We start from the raw sequence: 21,917 nt of genomic DNA, 5'->3' as shown, positions 1-21,917 counted from the left end.
AAAAATCTTTAGAAGCATTCAAATAATGAGCCTAAAGAGGGCCTAGGTTCAATTTTGAGGTGAATTGATTCTACCTTAGCATCCCCCTTGTTTAATTGAAACCTTCGCAGAGGTTGACTAGTAACACTATTTATAGAAGGGAGAACTACACAAGCCTTCCCTAAGGTTTCCACTTCCTCTCCTTTTTCCTAGTCTTATATAACAAAAAATACAGTATGATATTATTAATAAAAATCCACACACAGGTGCTATGTCTATGTCTGGATCGGATGATTTATTAAACAAAAAGCAAAAAAGAAACACGCATGAAGGGTTCACTTGTTAATTATGTTACAACATATGAGTTTAGTCACGAAATGATGGAGCATAACGGAATTATGTGTTCCACTTTCAAGTCTACACACAAGGGAAGTGTGTTTAATTCCTTGCAGAAAGCTTATCGACACCTTGTATTTATATTCATCCTATGAATATATATAACATGTATCTTTTAAGCACACTCTTTCACTATATTATGATTACTTAGTACATATTGTTTTACATCATCAGTTTACTTTGATTATGAAGGGGCAACTCGGTGCATAAAGTATTTCATGTTCACACATAGTCGGGAGTGTTATGTAGGCAGTTTACACTGATATAAGCATCAATGGCTGATTCAACAGCTCGAACCCCTGACCTATATAGGTCACACGAACACAACTTAATCGTTGCTCGAAGGCTCCTCTTCCATCAATTAACTATGATAAATAGAATAATTTGATGCAAGCACCAGCCGGATAAGCATTCACTGCAATTCTCCTTATTTAATGTAAACTTAGTGCGGTAAGAATTTATTACGGCTCCATTTTGTATATAGTCAAAATATTTCATTAATGTTACACCAAAATGGTGTTATCTTTAGGAAATTAAAGTTATATATACTAGTACAAAGGTGCCTTTGGAAGGTCTTTAGTAGGGTCAGTGAGGTATTTATCCTCCTATAGTCCTATTACCATTTGGCATGTTCATGGGTTACAATCTCAAGCTTTACTATGAGAAAAGGCTGAACTCGGATACTTATGCTTATTATTGAAAAAGAGGTATATATGTTTTAATAAATTGACCATTTCCATGAGTTCGTTTTAACATAGTGCCAAAACAATGTACTCCTGAAAAATAATCAGGATTAGAAAATTTCCCTAAACGGGAAGGAGCAAACTTCTTAATCAAAGATAACTCAGAACTTTTTTTGTGGTGCATTAGGAATGAAAGTAACTCGGAAAATTTTGGCACATCATGGCGTTGAAAATGACAGATGATAGCTTTCTTCTTATATGGCCTTTTTGAGGATAAAAAAGAAGCAAAAGATAACAAATTGTTTTTGTTGATTCTCATATGCTCCTTTAGGTTTTGAGATGGAATCCAATGCTTATAATTAACCTGCTACTTTAAAGGTCAAAAGGCATCCTTTCTCTTGTCGAAATTAATCCAATACTCCTAACCCTTTGGGTTCATTTCTCTAGTGTGAACAGGAAATATAATATTTACATCTTTTTATATTTAACAACTCATCCACCAAACAAATAACCACTTAATTGAGCTGCAAGAAATCTACGTGAAATGCTGCATGGCATGCGGATGTTCACACCATATAATATTTTAGTATATTTGAGCAAAAATAGTGTGTATTAAACATACTTCGTAAAATATTTAGTGTGTAAAAACATTTCTCGTATAAAAAGAAATTTAGCAATAAGGTCATATATGGAGTATGTATTAAGTCAATATCTTTCTATACTCCTTTTAGGATTGGGCATTAGGATGGTATATTTGCCAAAGTAGTGGGGAGGGGGCATATAACATACCATGTGGATGTCACAATCTAGTTTATGTCCCTTTGTTGTTGCTTTAGCCCCACCCTCACCAACCAACCCATGCTTGTGTGCAGCCACTACATTAGCCCATTCTCCTTTTGACACACAAAAGATGTGCCAAAAGGACATCTTCCTCTTCCCAAAATAAGTTCATCAATTTTCATCCACACCAATCTTACCCCCTCTAAAGAAAAAGCTTTATTCTTCCAGCTAGCTAGCACCCTATCTTTTCTTCCTCATCATCATTCCACCACCAATTGCTTATCTTATATTCCATTCTTTTCTCTTTCATTTCAACTCATGAAAATTGCTAATTAGCACTAGCCATTATTGCAAAAAGACATTATTTAACGAAACCCTCTCCTAAGTCTTAGGAAACTAAAATATTGCATCAAATCTAGTGATCTCAAATTAAATACCCTATAACTTGGAAATTTCATATGAAAAGAACAAGTAGCATTGAAGTAGAAATTTAAAAGGAAAGAAAGAGAGAATAGTGTCTTATTAAGCTAATGTTCAAAATGTTACGCATAGAGCATGTAACATTTGATAAATCTCCAACCAGACGTCCTCAAATTCCTCACTCTTCCACACAAAATCAACAATACAAAGAGCTTAACAAAATAAATACACAAATAAGTAAATTATTTGTAATCTACAACAATATGAAAGCAAATTAAAATGACCAAATTAAATTTAGAACAAAAGTGCTACACTCCCAAGAATTGCTACCATAGCCATGCTACTAATTCCATGAACAAAACCATTAGACGGAGGAGGAGCCATTCCACCATTCATAGGTCCCGGTGCAGCTGGCTCTGATCCCACGGGTTCCATTCCGGGTGCCATAGGAGCTGGTGGTGCCATTGGTGGTGGTGACATGGTGGCCATTGGTGGTGGTGACATGGCGGCCATTGGTGGTGGTGACATGGCGGCCATTGGTGGAGGAGTGGTAGTCATTGGTGGCATTGCCATGGTAGATGGTGGCATTGTGGGGGCCATCATAGGAGATTGAGCAGCAGAAAGAGCTACAAATGTAAGGAAAAGGGAGAGAAAGATCATGGGACGTGAGAGAGCCATGACTACTGATGATGACTCTCTTAGGATTTGTTTCTTTTAAGAAATAGAGGAGAGAATTCTTGAACAAAGTGAACTCAAAGGTTGTCTTTGAGGAAGTTTGTATTGTGCAGGTGTATTGAAAGGTTTGAGAGCTACCTGATATATAGACAGGACATAGTAGAAAGACTTAATTTCTTGAATCTTTGTATAAATAACCGGTTAGATTCACTGTTTACTTTTGTAGCCGGTATATATAAATTATACACGATTATACATATAATATATACTAATTATATATATGTTATACATTATCCTCTGATTTTTAGTTTAAGCAATTGGATAAATGGCTATTTAGGTTAATTATTATTTTTTATTAAGGCATCTTCTAATCATAACTCAGTGATCCGGCTACTTTAGATTCGCGTTGAATAAGTTTGGTAAATAAGTAAAATGCTTCTTACCAAAAAGTTGTTCATTCCCGAAACTCTTCTCCGCTCCCTCGCGGTAGGGGTAAAGTCTGCGTACACACTACTCTTTCTAAATTTCACTAGTGAGATTTTACTGAATTGTTGTTGTTGTCCGGAAACTCGAATTCGGGTGTTTTCGTTAAGGACAAAGGAATTCAACCATCTCACTACGCCTCTTAACGGTATAATAGAAATATTTATTACCTTTGGTTGCATGTATTATCTGTATATACTTAAAAAAAATACAAGGGTTTCATGCCCTACGCAAGAGGGTCCCAAGACTTTGGCTAGCTAGTGGTTGAGCACCTCATGTTTTTTCACAAGACCGTTGGAGCATATATGATCCAAATAGAATATCTAAATGGGAACAAATTCTGCCATAACAAATTTTGATTAGATTATTTATGATTGAATTAGGCATACTTCTGCGATACACTTACATTAAGGTCGTTATTTGTGTTAAGAGAGAGTTTGAAAATTTTGCCTACAATAGGAAAGATATATACTCTATTTATTATAAATTAAAATTATTTTAAAATATTATTTTCTATAGCTACCTTTTATATTTTATAACAAAATAAGTATTTATGGTATACACTAGCGTGAAATACTCTATTTATGTTTTTTCTCACTTTGTTTTAGTTAACACACGATTCTCTCTCAAAATCTCAACAAAAATTTTCTTCCTTCTCTCTCTCTCTCTCTCTCTCTCTCTCTCTCTCTCTCTCTCTCTCTCTCTTTGAACAAAATACATGCTTCTAATCGTGAATTCTCTGGCCGAATCCTCTTGGGTTACTGCAATTGAAAATACTTCTAAACTGTTTGGGAGAAAGAGGGAAAAGACGGACCTTTTCTTCAAAATCAGATTCCTCCATAGCAAGGAAGAGCTCGTCGCTCTGAGGCTAGGGCTACTGCGCGGGGAGCTAAAATGATGTCGGAAAATCCGAGTAGAGCATGGGTACTGTAACATGAACGATAGATATTGTAACATTGTTTACGCCGGAGAAGATTTGAGGGTCGAATTTTTATCCGTCTCCATTTTAGTTTTAATACAATGTATACAATATTTTGATTGGCCGGAAAACACCATCTCCGATGAACTTTCTTTGCTATTTAGTCACATACAATGATACAAATACATTGTATTATGTACAAATTTACTCAAATATATTGTATTATTTGTATAAATACATTATTTCTTCTCTTGTATAAGATCTGTATTTTTTTAATACATCCGAATATCACTATGTTTTATGATTTTTTGTTGTTTGAATACAGTCAAATTGAATACGGTGAATTGAATACAATGTATAATAGTGAATATATGTGAATTGAATATAATGTATACAGTCAAATTGAATAGAACGATATACACCCTATTTTCTTGATTTTTTGTTGTCTGAATACAACTGAATTCAATATAGTGAAATTGAATACAATTTAATATTGCGCTTTTCGTTATTAAACACCTGTAATCACTATTTTTAGGCTGATTACCTCACTGTATTTATAAATACATTCGCGCGAATATATAAAATACATAAATAAACATTTGTAATCCTTGTTTTTTACCTTAATGTATTTACAAATACAGTCGCACGAATACATGGAATACAACACGGTAGCAGCGAAATATTTTTAGAATTGATTTTGTTGAGTTAAATTAGGAGTGATATACGCTAATTGATCCTCTTTCCGTTATTAAAAAATTGGATTCCCCTATTTTTTAGGTGATTTTTCGCTATTGTATTTATGAATACAGTAGCACGAATACAGCGGATACAGACGCGCACGGCTGGACTTCCCTGTTTTTATGCAATTTTTGCTACTGTATTCATAAATACAGTAGCACGAATACAACAAATACACTACCGTAACAACTGAATAGTAGCTATAGGAAGTAATTATGTATATGATAGCTATAGAAAGTTTCTGAAAATTCCTCTTAAGAGTTTTTATAATCTATTTATAAGAATGTGTAATCAATAGAAATGGTAGAGAATCCCTAGTATTATAAAACTTCAAAGTTTTTGAATGCATGTTAAGAATGAAAAGTTTAAAATTAAATAGTCAGCTCTAATTAATAGTAATCGAACTGGTTAACATGTCAAGTGATATAGGATGAAAAGTGCATGTTTTGAGTGTATTTGTGTGTTATTTCTCACTGTGAATTGCGGGAGTTCACACAGCTTTTGAAGTGAAAATATGCTCATTACGTGTTTTTTATTTGTAGGAACAAACTTATTCGGATAGCGAAGTGAGCTTCGCTAGACCGGAACTAGAACAGAAGAAACCAGGAAAGTCCCGGACATCGAAGCGAGGTTCACTTCGCCAGACCGGGACCGGAGTAGAAAAAAATTAAATTTTCCAATCCAAAATAGGAGAAGGAAAGTACACCCCATACAAATCCTAGTCGCTATAAATACATCCTAAAACGTGATTTTGAAGCAAGAGACACCACCTTGGAGAGAGGGAATACTTTGTGGAGGCAAGAACACGCTTGGAGCAAGGAGAAGGATTCAACTTCACGTTGTTTCCTCTTTTTTCCTATTTTTTCCATTGTTATAAATTCTACTGTTGTATTTTTACATACTAGCATGAATAGCTAATTTCTTATCTAGGGTTTTGATCGAACCTTTTGGAGGATGAATTCTTGTTATGTTTTTATATAATTGAGTCGTTGGATTTCTCTACTTGTTTAACTATGTGTTTGTTGCTCTTGATTGAATGACCATCAATTGATTGTGCCTATTTAGTGTGTACTGCTCGAGAAAGAGTACGCATTTAGGTAGTTGTTGAACAACATCATTCCTAACGTATGTGAGAGATCAATACGGAGGGTTTAAAGGCGAGATTAGAGATAACAAAACCTTGGTGTGATCGTAGTGAGCGGTGAATTAGTGCCAGCTAAGATAGTTCGAGAGAATACGTCTAGTAAATTATGATAGTTGCTCGAGAGAGAGAGAGAGCTACAACACGCAAAGTACTCACAATCGGTAGAGAATACTTAGGCGAAATTATAGGAGACATAGCGGGGAGGATTCCGACAATTGGGAAAATCATAACTCTAGACCTCCTTAATCATGTCTCCAACCCTTAGTATAATTTGTTAGTCAATTAGTTAGACATAAGAATCTTAATATTTATAACTTAGGAATTGTTCTAGTTTGTTTTCTTAGTGATATTAAACAGTTGTAGCTAAGCCTTAGTTCTCTGTGGGATTCGACTCCGAACTTTTAGACCGGATTATATTTGCGGTGAAAGCTTATCCTTTTTAGGACTAGAGTTGGGTGTGATCAAATTTTGGCATCGTTGCCGGGGAACCAACGGTGTAGTTGTAGGCGTATATATTTCTAGGTTTCAAGTTTCAACTTTTATTTTGTTGTTTTAGTATTTGATTTTTTTTTAGTTTTACTTGTTTATTTGAGAAACATGGAATCTTGGAATTATAGGAGTTTCGATGTTAGTAATTCTACTATTGATCTTCCTAATGTTTATTGTGGAGAAAACCACATGTGGCAAAATTGTCAAAATATTTCCGAGAGCAAGTTATGTGCACCAACTCAATCTTACGTGTGGAATGTATGTGACATTTGTGGTGGTCAAGATGGTCACTTTTATGGTTGTGCTTGTATTTCTTATCCCCCCCCCCCCTCCCCTCCCCCCCCCCAACCCCTTACTATGATGGTTCTACTTTCTCTTGTGAGGTTAACAGGAACAAAGAACCCGAGGAAGCTGACTAGAAGGAGATCATGGATATGTTTAAGTGCCTTGTGAAATAATATAATGAGAAACCACTACAAATAGAAAGGTAAGAGGTAACTATTCGAAATTTGGAGGCTCAAGTGAGTCAACTAGTTTAACCTTATAAAACACAATAAGCTGACATTGTGGATAGTAGCCAAGAAGAGGATGAATTAGTGGCATAAATTGACATTATAATGGAGGAGTTGAGAGAAGAATACGACCAAACCAACCAACTAGAATTTGATGATGTCGATATTGAAGAAATAGTATTGGAGTCAATTGAGGACCTTACCGATGCAATTTTAATTGATTCTAGTTTGTGGCAAGAAAATGAGGTCGATAACAAGTTGAATTTTCAATTTGAGCTCATTGGTCCTCACTCCAAGTATTTTTCGACATTATGTTCTGAAGAAGATATGGAAATTGATCTGTATGAGCCAATGCAAGAGTTAAAGGAAAAGGTAAATGAGCCATATATTCTGAAATTTTCAAAGCCGTCTAGGCAAAATGACACTCCTCGGTTGAAAGTCAAAAAGTACATAAAGAATTATTTAATTTTTGGCTCGCAATAATTTATATCGCCCCAAGAGCATGATCATAGAGCAGTATCAAAACTTGGGGTCCAATTTATAAGTTCGAAGTGGAGGCAGAAAGTGATTCACGTCGTATCGCGACATTAAATCAAGCACTTGTTGGGAGGCAACCCAACTTTACTGCTTTTTTTTTTCTTTTTTTTTAAATTATTATATTATTTTTGTAGTGTTGTTTTTTATTTCTCTAGGAGCATGGAAAGCAAGGCTATTGGAAGAAAGCAAAAGCAAATGAGATAGTTAGAACTAAGTGTGGGATGCCCGCACAAAGAACCAAGTATGTGAGAAGTCTGAGTACCCCATAAGCTGCTAATGCTTCGGCTTTTGCCTACCAGAGAGTTTCTTTTAACCTCTTGTATTTATGGTTGTGCATTTGGGACATGCACAATTTTAAGTGTGTGGTGAAGAGAGTGTTTGGGTGATTTTCTATCCTATTTTAGGTGTGTTGAAAAAAAAAATAATTGGTAAAAATAATCCATCTTAGTTTTTCTTATGGCCATGGTTCTTTTCCAAAGGATGACTCTTTGAACTGGGTAGCATTTTTTTAGGTAAGATTTTATAAAGTTTTGGGCCTTTTCCAACGATAGACTTCCTAGACAGTTTTCTTGAGGGTTCAAAGTCCAACGAAAAACACAAAAAAGTTTTTTTTTGAATTGATAATGGAATGAGAAGAAGCTTGAGTAATTTGAGCTTTTCACATGTTTTATATCGGGGCTTAGGTCTGGAGCATTTGAACTAAGTACTTTCTTCATGGTCTTTGTAATTACATGCCTTGAAAATATGTGTGGCTTTCTTTTGACACCGAGGCTCATATTTGACTCTTGTGACTAATTCTTGTGTGCTTAAATTTTATGATGATTGTGTTGGTGCTTTAACTTGAGAGTCGGGTTCGAGTCATCCTGAGTGAGTCATGTGCATTGTGTGAGGTGAGATTTTGGTGTACTCATCCTTGCTAGTCTAGAACTTGCCCCGTGTGTGAGTCAAAGCGAAATAATTAAGTCTTGTAAGTTTGGGAAGTGATATAGGCTTTCTTTAATTGACCATTTAGCTCATTTGCCTACCAATGCTAATATTATCCATAGTCACCCCTTTTGAGCATGTAGATCTTTTCTTTGACAATCACATTACAAGCCGAATCCCATTTGTTCTTTATCAAATATTGTTAAACCTTTATCTCTGAAAGCACTTAAGTAGCTAGAAGAGTAAAGAAAGAGAATGGATAGCTTTTGAGTGGAACCATAAAAAGGCCAACAAGGTTCACTTGTGTATTAAAAAAAAAGTACTAGCCAGAAATACCAAGTTAAGGAGAGTGAAAAACAAAAATAAAAATAACACCTCCATATCTTTGTCTAGGCTAGCAAATATCTATATGTTGATGTGCTTAATGAAGAAGGGCCTAAATGTGTATGGTTCCATGGCAAGACATTGAATTGGTCATGACAAGAAGGTGTTTGAAAGTGAAGTGCAGTGTATTAAAAATCTTAGGAGGGTTAGTAACTATTTTCTCAAACATATCCTACTTGTCCCTTAGCCTACATTACAACCTATAAATTCCTACTTGATCCTAGACGTTGCAAGCTTAAATTAGTAGAGACTTATACTACGGGCAAGCCTATGGTACGAACTTTGGTGGCATAAGAGTTTCTTTGTGAGAATGAGAAAATTCTTCCGATTTGAGAGTCCTTAAAATATACTTGAACTTATATTGAGTGTGTGGACTGCTTTCTCTATGGTTTGTTGGTGAGGGTACATGATTTGCAAAGGATTTGTAAAGACCTTCATTTTTGAGTTAACACAAAGAGCGAGCCATAGTGTGCAATGGATTGGAGTCAAGTTTTGAGGCAAGAATGTTAGAAAGAGTCACAAGAATATTTTAAATAATCTTGGCATGAGTTTAAAACTTGATAAAATGTATGAAGAGTACATATGTTGGGTTTTAAGCGTTGATATAAACCATTGTTATTGGTATGATGCCTGAGTATATTTTGAAAGGTATTTCATGCCTCTGCGCTTAATTTTAAGTTGCTCGAGGACGAGCAAGAGTTTAAGTGTAGGGTCGTGATAAAGGATGAAAAGTGCATGTTTTGAGTGTGTTTGTGTGTTATTTCTTATGTGAATTGCGGGAGTTCACACCGCTTTTGAAGTGAAAATATACTCATTACATATTTTTATGTGTAGAAATCAACTTATGCAAAAAAGGATCAAATTAGAGAAAAATTGGGGAAAAAAGAGCAGAAAAGAAAAGTCCCTGACAGTGAAGTGAGGTTCACTTCGCCAGACCGGGACCAGAGCAGAAGAAACCAGGAAAGTCCCGGACAGCGAAGCGAGGTTCACTTCGCCAAATCGGGACCGGAGCAGAAAAAATCAGTTTTTCCAATCCGAAATAGGAGAAGGAAAGTCCACCCCATACAAACTCTAGTCGCTATAAATACATCCTAAAACGTGATGTTGAAGTGAGAGACACCACTTTGGAGAGAGAGAAGACTTTGGTGAGGCAAGAACATGCTTGGAGCAAGGAGAAGGATTCAACTTCACGTTTTTTCCTCTTTCTTCCCATTTTTCCATTGTTATGAATTCTAGTGTTGTATTTTTACATACTAGCATGAATAGCTAATTTCTTATCTAGTGTTTTGATGGAATTTTTTGGAGGATGAATTCTTGTTATATTTTTTATATAATTGAGCCGTTGGATTTCTCTACTTGTTCAGCTATGTATTTGTTGTTGTTGATTGAATGGCTATCAATTGACTGTGACTATTTAGTGTGTACTGCTCGAGAGAGAATACGCATTTAGGTAGTTGTTGAACAACATCACTCCTAATGTATGTGAGAGATCAATAGGGAGGGTTTGAAGGCGGTATTAGAGATAACAAAACCATGGTGCGATCGTAGTGAGTGATGAATTAGTGATAGTGTCACAACCCAAAATCCACTAAAGGTCGTGGTGGCGCCTAACACCGCCGTCATACAAGTCAATGGTGATCTATCACTAAATTACTCATTTTAGTACTTTGAAATCATAATTTTTATTAATTAAATAGTATGAAGTAGAATTTACAGGGTAAATAATAATATTTACACGAACTACAATAATGAACAACCCGTAGGAACCCCCAAAACTCGGAGTCACAAATGCATGAGCATCAACTAGGAAATATAATAAAATGCAGCATCTATCTAGAATACAAATTATACAGGAGAATATAAATAACTCTGATGAAGACTCTGCAGGCTGCGGATTGTAACATGAAATGCAACTCACGGTAAAGTCCCCGCAATAGTCGCGCCTCGGCGCCCAAAATACCACCAGGCATATATGTACCTACACAAAAGGTGCAGCAAGTGTAGCATGAGTATGTAAATCAACGTATACCCAGTAAGTATCTAGCCTAACCCTGGAGAAGTAGTGATGAGGGTCGACATCAACACTTACTAGTGGTCCAATAAGACAGATACAATAGAAATAAACAGATGTGAGTCAGAAAAAAATAAACGAAACAACAAGTGTAAATATGTGGTAAAATTCTCATCTCAGTAATAACTCAAACTCTCAGTTAGTAATTACCTCTTCAATCGGAGTATATATAATGGACCTCACCAGATAGGTCGCCACAGTTCAAGTCAGGAAAACTCGTAGATATACTGCCTTCTTATAAATTATTACGTATGATTTCATAAGAGTATTTTATAGAAATGTCGAGCGTACGACCCGATCCATCATTATATTTTCGAACCATAAATACATCTATTTTATTGCCGAGGCGAACGGCCCGCTCCCATGAGAGTGTGGTACATAATCCTGTCGAGGCGTACGATCCGATCTATCATAGTGTGCGCACTGCCTAGGGTCGAACAGCACGAACCATATATGTATCTATCATGCCGAGGCGAACGACCCGATCCCATTAGAATAAGAAGCTTGGACGGGTCCTCGACCCCACTTACGAATAGTCGTGTGAGTTATAGATTTTAAGGGAACTTTTCGATGAGAACGCGTAATGCGGAAGAATTTCTTAAGGAGAGTACAATAAATCCACGGCTTATCATGAAGCCCGTCGAATCTCTAAAATAGCAAGTTTATCACTCTACGCAAGTCTAGTCTCAAGTCGTAATGTGAAATAAAGGAATTTAATAGGCCAGAGACAACTCAAATAGTACATTTATAGTATGGCAGGAACCTAAGTCTACCCGGACATAACATGAATCTAGCTACGTACGGACTCTCGTCATCTCGTGCGTACGTAGCCCCCGCAACAAGTAGCACATAACAAACACATCAACTAGGGGTAGTTTCCCCCTCACAAAGTTAGGCAGGAGACTTATCTTGCTTCGAAGTTCCATAACCGGCTCCAAAGCCTCTCTAACACCTCAAACCAATGCCCGTCGATCCAAAACTATTCAAATAATATGCAAACCAATCAAAATATATTCTAATACCCATAATTAATCAATTTAAACAATTCCCAACTCCACTCGAAAAGTCGATAGAGTCCACCATCGGGCCCACGTGCCAAGATTCCGAATTTTTTGAAGATAAACCTTACTCATAATATTACGAACCCAAATATATAATTTATTCTCAATTCCACGTCCAATTTCGTCGTAAAAATCCAAAAATACCCAATTCTAGGGTTTCTACCAAAAATCCCACAATTTCTACCAATTTTTATGTTTAAATCCTTATATAAACAATGTATTTAACTCGTAATAGGTGGGAATCACTTACCTTGTGTTGCTTGATGAAAATCTCCCCTTGAAGCTCTCGAAAATCTCCCAACCATGTGAAAATGAAAGAAAATGGGCCAAATCTCGCTTTTAAAAGAACCCTTTTGCCCAGACGACCTCTCGCATCTGCGGAACAATAGCCGTTTTTGTGGCTCCGCTTCTGCGGAATCTTCCTCCCATATGCGGCTTTCCCCAAGGCGCCAGCTTTCCGCTTCTGCGGGTCCTCAATCGCAGATGCGCATTCGCTTCTGGGGAAATCACTCGCATTTGCGGTCTCCTTTGCTCGAACAACCTTTCATACCTGCGCGCCCACTTCCGCACCTGCGGTTCCGCAAGTGCGCCACAACACTCGCACTTGCGATATTCCAACCCCAGACCATCTTCGCTTCTGCGCTCCTTGCCCGCATCTATGCGCCCGCATATGTGGTAAACTCCTCGCACATACGCCTCTAACTAACCTTAAGCCCAACTGCTTCTGCGATACCAGGGCCGCTTCTGCGGTCTCGCACATGCAACCCTTTCCATTGAGGTGCGATTGCACCAGATCCCAACTGCCTCAGCACCTCTCCCTAGTCCAAACTCGATCTATTTCCACCCTGATTCGCACCTGAGGCCCCTGGGACCCCGTCCAAACATACCAACATATTCCACCACACGATACGGACTTAGTCGGAACCTCGAATCACGTCAAACAACATCAAAATCATGAATCGTGCCTCGAATCGAACTTATAAATCTTCAAATTTCCAAATTCTATATCTTGTGCCGAAACGCATCAAATCAATTCGGAATGACTTCAAATTTCGTACACTAGTCACAAATGATATCACGAAGCTATTCCAAGGCTCGAAAGCCCAAACGGGCATCGATAACATCAAAATTCACTTCAAACCAAAACTTATGAAATTCTTAAACTTTTAAAATGCCAACCTTCCATAATGAGCGTCGAAATGCTCCCGAGTGATCCGATACTCAACCCGAACATACGCCCAAGTACGAAATCATCATAAGAACCTATTAGAACCTTCAAATCTCGATTCCGAGATCGTTTACTCAAAAGTCAAATCTTAGCCAATTCTTCCAACTTAAAGCTTCCGAAATTAGAATTTTCTTTCCAAATGAATCCTGAACTTCCCGAAATTCAATTTTGAACACGCGTACAAGTCATAGTACCTGAAGAGAAGCTACTCAAGGCCTCAACCGCTTAACGACGCGCTAGATCTCAAAACGACTGGTTGGATCGTTACAGTCAGCTAGCGTAGTTCGAGAGAATACGTCTAGTAAATTGTGGTAATTGCTCGAGAGAGAGAGCTACAACACCTACACTACTCACGATCGGTAGAGAATACTTAGACAAAATTATATGAGGCATAGAGGGGAAGATTCCGACAATTGGGAAAATCATAACTCTAGACCTCCTTATCTTGTCTCCAACCCTTAGTATCTTTAGTTGTTAATTCACTTTTTAAATTTATTAGTTAATTAGTTAGACATAAAAATTTTAATAATTATAACTTAGGAATTGTTCGAACTTATTTTCTTAGTGATATTAAACAGTTGTAGCTAAGCCTTAGTTCTCTGTAGGATTCGACTCCGGACTTTTAGACTGAATTATATTTGTATCGACCGCTTATCCTTTTTAGGAGTAGAGTTAGACGTGATCATTAAACAACCTCGAACTTAAAGGTTAGGTAAACAGTTTTATTCTCTTATGACGAACATGTGAGAATTTTCGCGATTGCAACAAGAGGATGGTTCAATTGGTCCTAACATCAAAGTAATAAAAGTCAACAACTGCTAAATAATCTAAATAAATTACAATATGAGCGTCAAAATCAGTAGCAAAAATATTAGGTGATTTTTTCACATTTGTCTGGACCTTGATAGATATAGTTGTTTTGTATTTGTTGCTGGTGGGAGGTAACAGGTATCCAGCAGTGGCGAAGTCACATGGTCACAAGGGTGGTCAACTGACCACCCTTTGTCGAAAAATTGTATTGTGTATATAGGTAAAATATTACGTTTTAGAGGTATATAATACATTAAACACTCTTTGTCGGGAATTATTTTTTACTTCTTTTAAATTTGAATACCCTTGTGAAAATTCCTAGCTTCGCCACTAGTATCTAGTGAAATCAATCGAGATGTGTGCAACCTGAACCGGACACCATAATTATTTATTAAAAAATAGTATGTGGAAAAATTCCAAAAATTGTTAGGGTGCATGAAAGCCACATACCCGAAGTGGTTAGACAATCACTTCTTAGGAGCGTAATGCAGGGGCAAGAGAATTGAAGTTTGTCACAAAGACTAAGAAGACTAACAGCAGTGACATGCGTGTACTTTTCCATTTCATTAATTCATTGACTTGGAAATTGGAAGAATAAACAAATGTCAGTACGAGCATTTCAATTATGCCCTAAGAGAAAGGAGGAAGGAAAAAGAATTTTAAAAAAAAAGGAACACATATTCTTGCCTCTCTAACCAATTAATTTGTGACAGTGCTTCTCTATCCCTCATACATGTTATATAGTAAGATCTATTTTTTTCATCTTATTAACCTATACTTGTTCTTATTTCATAAAGACAGTGTTCAAATCAAGTTGTGCGTATCATTTTATTGAATCACATATATATAAGCTATCACATACTATGTCTAGCAAGACTTAAACAAATAAACAAAAATATCTTAATGTACATTTTTGCCTGTAATAAACTTTGACGTATAATCTCCTATGTTATTAACTTATAGTTGTTATAAATATTTTGTCATGATTCGGAATCCCAACCTCAGGGTCATGATGATGCCTAACATCTACTTGAAAGGCAAACTGACGTGAAACAAATTTTTCTAATTTTAACAATTGAAAACGAAATATCAACAATGATAACGATATAAGTCTGAAGTATAGTAAAATAATACCGAACAACGAAATCTATACATAACCCAGAACTTGGAGTCACGAGTACATGAACCTCTAGAGTGCTACAAATAATGTCTGAACAAAATACACTGTTTCAAAACTCAATAAAACAGTAAAGATAGAAGGGAAGAGAACTTCAAGGCTGCGGACATCGTGCAACTATATCTCAAGTCTCCGATAACGACTGAGTTCGAGCAAAAGCTACTGAGCGCCGCTAGGACCAATTCCGGTATCTGCACAAGAAGTGCAGAGTGTAGTATGAGTACAACCGACCCCCATGTACTCTGTAAATGCTGAACCTATCCTCGATCAAGTAGTGGCGAGGATAAAGCGGTCCACTTACAATAATATGTATGCAGTGATAATAATAATAACGGAAAAGAAACATGAATTGGAAGTAAAGCAATTAACTCATGAAAATGAACTTAAACCTCGTTATGAGAAAGCCCAGAATAACACGTCTCATAATCTCATATAAAAATGTCGAGGCCAACTCAACAATAACAACAAGTACAATATATACAAACCGTTGCGGCGCGCAACTCAATCCCATCATATCATCATTTATCAATGTCAAGTACCATATATACAACTCGTAACGACGTGCAACCCGATCCCACCATATCATCATTTATTTATGTCAAAATCCGCCCTTATTCCACCATTTCAATTCATTACCTTTCAATTTTCGTTCCAACGTGCAACCCGCTCCCCAAACAATTTTAATTAACATAAACAATCTAATAGCCCAATTTACAAGAATTTTTACATCAAGAGAGTAAAGGTACAAGGCAATAAAGGACCAAATAATAATCAAAGAATCTCTAATAATTCAAAGTTTCAACTTTACAAGTTTGTCTGTGTCTAACAAACTAAACAAACTCACGCAAATGAAACCACATCATAGAATGCAACAGATATTACAAAATAATAGGATGAGTAAAACATGTGACAATCAAGATGTGCAAGTAAAACAATTAAAGGCAAGTAGCAAATAAGTATGGAGTCATGGGATGAGCAATCTAGTACGAGAATAATTAAATGATAAATAATAATTATAGCATAGAAGTCAAATAAAGCATGTAAAAATTAAGGTATGGTACAAGATAATTTATGAAATAACGAAAAACACAGAAAATAAATATCTTGACAACGTATATACACTCGTCTTCCCGCATATACACCATTTTCTCACATAATCTACATAACACATAGTTCAAAAATTCCTAATCCTTCAAGTCAAGGTTAGATCCAATACTTAACTCACTCTACAATCAAATTAAAAGCTCAACTGGGGCCTTTTCTCTAGAATTAGTCTCCAAACCAATCAAATCTAACCAAATATAGTTCAAACAATTCAAAATAAGCTTTAGAAATTACCCACAAGTGAAAAGGATTCAATCTTTAATATTTTTTAAAAAGTCAACAAAAGTCAACCCCGGGCTCGCTTGGTCAAAACCCAAGATTCGAACCAAAATCCAATTACCATTCACCCCTGAGTCCGGTTAAGTGATTAGTTTCGAAATCCGACCTCAATTTGAGGTCTAAATCTCAATTTCTCAAAATTCTCAATTTCTACCATGAAAAAGTATAGATTAAAGGTTAAAATTAATGGGTGTTTGTGGAAATGGAAGAAAACAAGTTAAAATCTATAAACATATGAAGTTGGGATGAAAAACCTCTTCAAATCGCCTCTAGGCCGAGCTCAAATTTAAAAATGATGAAAATGGGTTGAATCCCGACTTTGGGATATTTAAATCACTAGGCATTAGGCCTTCTTCGTGTTCGGAAAGAGCAGCGGCCCAAATGGCCTTCGCGTTCAAAAGAAACGTTATGTGTTCGCGATGGCATGTCCTCATGCCCTTCGCGTCCGCGAGCCTGGGCTCGCGTTCGCGTAGAGCATCTAACCAACTCCCCTTAGAATCCCTTAACCATACGTGTTCGCGAGAGGCTAGTCACGTTCGCGAAGGGTAAACCCTCCAGTGCTTCACGTTCGCGACCAAGCCATCGCGTTTGCGATGAAGTAGTTTCGCCCCTGTCCCAGTTTCCTTTCGCGATCGAGGGAGTACCTTCGCGATCGCGAAGCATAAAATCTCAGACACCAGATATCAGCAAAACCAGCAGATCCTCTAAGTCCAAAATCGATCTGTAGCCAATTCGAAACTCACCAGAACCCCTCGGGCTCCAAACCAAACATGCACACAAGTGTAATAACATCATACTAACTAACTCGCGCGATCAAAATATCAAAATAACACCTAGAACTACGAATCAGACATCAAAATGCATGGAATTTTCAATGAAACTTGAGAATTTTCAAATTCACAACTGAACATCCAAATCACATCAAATCAACTCCGTTTTGCACCAAATTTTGCAGACAAGTCTTAAATGGTAAAATAAACCTATACCAAGTTCCGAAATCGAAATCCGAACCCAGTAGCTATAAAGTCAATCTACTGCGAAACTTCGAAATTACTTAAACCTTCAAATTACTAGTTTTTAACAAATCATGTCAAAACAAGTTAGGGACTTCTTAATTCAATTTCGGGCATACGTCCAAGTCTCAAATCCCGATACGGACCCACTGGGACCGTCAAAATACTGATCCGGGTCCGTTTACAAAAAATGTTGATCGTAGTTAACTCAAATTATTTTAAGGCTAAAATTCATATTTTCTTCAATTTTTCACATAAAAAATTTTCTGAAATAATACACAGATTACGCACGCAAATTGAGGAACGCTAAACGAAGCTAATCGAGGTCTTGGAATACGAAAATAAAGACTAAAACTAAAAATAACCTATCGGGTCATGATATATTTAAACGTTATTGATTATTAAATAATCTGATTGCGAAACTACATTTCATACTACTAAGTGTGGACAAAACTTAACCTTTTTTTCTAAAAATGTGCATTATTCTTATGAATGGATTATAACTTTTACTTACTTTGAGTTTTCAATGTTTACTAAATTTAACGCTACTATTAATAGCTAAAACTTAATAATCTTTCTTATTTTTCTATCTTTGGAAAAAAGAACATGTAGATTATAAGTACATCTGCCTAATGGTAAAGAAAAGTGTTACTTTTAGGTCTTTGTTATGATAGAGCTTAAACTAGCAAATATGATACTTCCCCGGTCCACTTTAAGTGATTTTTTAATATTTTTTGTTGTTCATAATATTTATTTTTTTCAAATATTAAGAAAGAATTGACTTCTTTCTTTCAAAGTTGCCCTTGGAGTAAAGAGCCTAGGAATATTTGTGGTATTTTCAATGAACAAATTAAGGTTAATATGGTCAATTATATTATTAATTAATGTTAAAAAGTGAATTTCTTACTATGTGTGAAATTAAAACAGCCAAAAAAATCACTTAAAGTGAATCGGAAAGGTACTATATTCTGACCATGAAGGTGTATTTATTTTTTATGTTGTACGGGCCATAAACCACATACCAAACATATTACTATACAATCAAACATTTCCGTAATATCTCGTTTGTTTCGATATTTTTTTGACTGCTATAATAAAAAAGTATTATAAAAAATATATATTATATCAGAACACGAAAAATTAGTTCCAAAAAACAATTTAGGCTTTGTTATATAGGATAACAACATTCAAAGGAAGAGCCATTGCAAAATCTGAAAATTGGGTGTGGACACATCCTATAACTTTCTAGAAGACCAATTAAGAAGACCAGGAAAATGAACAAAAACAAGAAGAAGATATGGAAGAATTGAATTGTGTGGTCGTCTTGACAAAATTAAAGAAAATTCTGTGGTCACCTTTACTTTACTCCGAAATTCCCGGGGAATGTGCGACTACGAAATTTTGGCAAAAACTTTGAGGTCATTGTAGACATTTAATTATAGACTTTTTTTAAAATTTCTTAGTTGTCAAAAGAAAAAAAGAAAGAATATATATATAGAGTCTCTCTATTTTCTTAGCTGTTAGTTAAACACACCTCGCAATCGGGAAATAAAATGACAGCAACATTGATAATTATGGTTCAAATCTCAACAAAAGTTATATTGGATGATTGTTTTTGTATAAATTTTGGTATTCTGATACTTGTACTGGTAAAAAGCATACGTAAAACTTGTTTTAAAATTACCATTATTTAAAAAAAGAAAAGAAATTATTAGCTTCTCATCGACCTTTACCGTCCCATTGGCATGGCAGGGATAAGAAAAGGATAGCACCTATACCAACAATTTTTTCTGTGCAAAGTAAAGTTTGAATAACAAATAAAGATGTCAATTAGTAAGAGTTAAATGAAGTAAGAATTCGCTTCTACCATCACAAAATTGTTGGGACCATTTACCAAATGTTGCCTTATTGATTTTCCAACGGCGTGATTTTTACAAAGAAATATGGTTGTTTATAACTTTCTTGTGTCAGTTTCACAAGTTTCAATAATGTTCTTCTGGTCCATATGAGGTGTTACTAGGTGGCAAGAAAGGGAAATTTTATCCTATTTTTGCACTAGAGATTTTCAACTAAGAAATTCTATTAAACCGGCCTCTTTCTTAGTTGTGCCTCCGCTATGATACTTGGTGACTTTCATATCAGAGATAGATATAGATTCACAATTTTAACTTGATATATTCAGAAATAGATATGGATTTGAATCTAAAATTCTCATAAAAAATATTAGATTCGAATTTTAACTCGTTGCCAAAGACTAGATTCGCTACTGGATAGAGAGGTTACATACCACCTACATATCCAATGTAGAAGCTATGAGTGCATCTGAACGTATAACTTTCGCTCATATTCTGTATTTTTATCCAAAAAATTATTAAATACATATATATAATAAATTTTGAACTCATTAAGTTAGATGAGATATTGTAAAATTGCGAATCTAATTCCATTAAAATTTAAATCTTGAATCCGCCTTGGTCATTTTCTCATAATCGGAAGACAGTAACTGCTCATACTTGCAAATAAATTAGAGAATTTTGAAGGCTTTGGTGCCAATTCTCATGTGTGTGTGTAAAACCAAAAAGCATTTCGACAACAACAGCCTTAGGAGGACTCAAAACCACAGAATTATATATTATATTAAAATGCCATGGCGCAGCCTGTCGGATATGACAAACAGGTGAGTTGGGTTGGATTTTGAAGGATCGAAAACGACTCAAAAGAAAATCATAACTCAATTTCATGCATATCTATACGAATAAAAAAGCTAGTTGGCTAGAATGACAACTTTCTTTCTCTCTTTTTTTATAAAAATGATTAAACTAATAAACAAGCATTTTATAATCTCAAATATTTGTTATTGGATGATTATCGCAATAGAGTTCAGCGAAAGTTTGCATGCAAAGAAAAAAGATGTTTAAAATATTGGTGGGGTTTTGGCATGGTATAACAACATACCCATATAATTGGTAGAAAATAGCCCTAGTTATAGACATTGGCATCAAATAGCCAATAAATGTATATCACAATAATAATATGCATATCACAACTTTTTTCTTCTTCTTTGTCTATATCAACATGTATATTAAAATTTTATTTTCATTCTTTGTATATAAATAATATTATTCTTTGTATATCAATAATATAAAATTATATATATAGTTATTGCTGCCTTTATATCAATGTATATCACAATAAAAATATTGTATTATTTGTATATCACAGTGTATAGCACATCAGACATGTGTATACCAAAATAGATATCATAAGTTTATTTTTCTTCTTTGTGTATATCAAAAATTAATTTTCTTTGTATACCAAAATATTATTTACTCCCGCAATTATATTTATTATTTTTATATTTCAGAACTTGCTTAAACATGCTATATCAAAAAACAAATTCTTTTTTGATCAATAATTAATAATTATATTATTTGTATATCACAGTGTATAATATAATAATAATGTGTATATCAAAACAATTTATTAAAATTTTATTTTCCTTCTTTGTATAACACATTTCAGATTGAAAACTCAAGTTTAAGACGACTCCACATATGTATCCCGTATTGTAACCCGTGTATATCTCTATGTATATCAGTGATATCTCATGTATATTATGTGTGTCTGTGTATATCCATGAATATTTGTGTTATATATACGATATATAATGTGATATACACGGGCGTCCATACAATAATTGTGTTATATACACGATATACAAAGTGATATACACAGACATCCTTAAAAACATGTGTGTGATATACATTGATTTACACGATATACAACGTGATATACACATATCGTAGTTGGATTTTTAGGTCTGATTTTTTACCCGAAATCAGTCTAAATCACTTCTAATCTTGCTCAAATTTTGCATATAGCCTTGTTTAGGCTTTTTTAACCAATTTCAATCACACCCACTCATTCAATCCAAACAAAAAAGGGAAGAGAGAAGAAAAGCGAAGTTGAAATATATTTTTTCTCTCTTAGTTTTTACTAATATTGCTCAAATTTTATATATAGCCTTGTTTAGGTATTTTCAACTAATTTCAATTACACCCACTCATTCAATCCAACCAAAAAAAGAAGAGAGAAGAAAAATAAAGTTGAA

The 21,917-nt window shown here is 35.2% G+C and overlaps 1 protein-coding gene across 1 annotated transcript; it reads right to left on the bottom strand.

The window, feature by feature from the left end:
• Positions 1-2,327: 2,327 nt before the first annotated feature.
• On the bottom strand, positions 2,328-3,071 carry LOC107818720 (uncharacterized). Its single transcript, XM_016644756.2, has one exon. It carries the CDS (start codon positions 2,934-2,936, stop codon positions 2,553-2,555), a length of 384 nt encoding a protein of 127 aa, XP_016500242.1. The 5' UTR covers positions 2,937-3,071; the 3' UTR covers positions 2,328-2,552.
• Positions 3,072-21,917: the final 18,846 nt, after the last annotated feature.

Source organism: Nicotiana tabacum, chromosome 23 (genome assembly GCF_000715075.1).
Source record: "Nicotiana tabacum cultivar K326 chromosome 23, ASM71507v2, whole genome shotgun sequence".
Taxonomy (NCBI): Eukaryota; Viridiplantae; Streptophyta; class Magnoliopsida; order Solanales; family Solanaceae; genus Nicotiana; species Nicotiana tabacum.
Note: the sequence above shows the minus strand (reverse complement) of the source record. Positions and strands in the feature narration are given on the sequence as shown.

Bases quoted from the DNA above. Each gene is read 5' to 3' on its own strand.
- LOC107818720 (XM_016644756.2), bottom strand. From the start codon at position 2,936: ATGGCTCTCTCACGTCCCATGATCTTTCTCTCCCTTTTCCTTACATTT.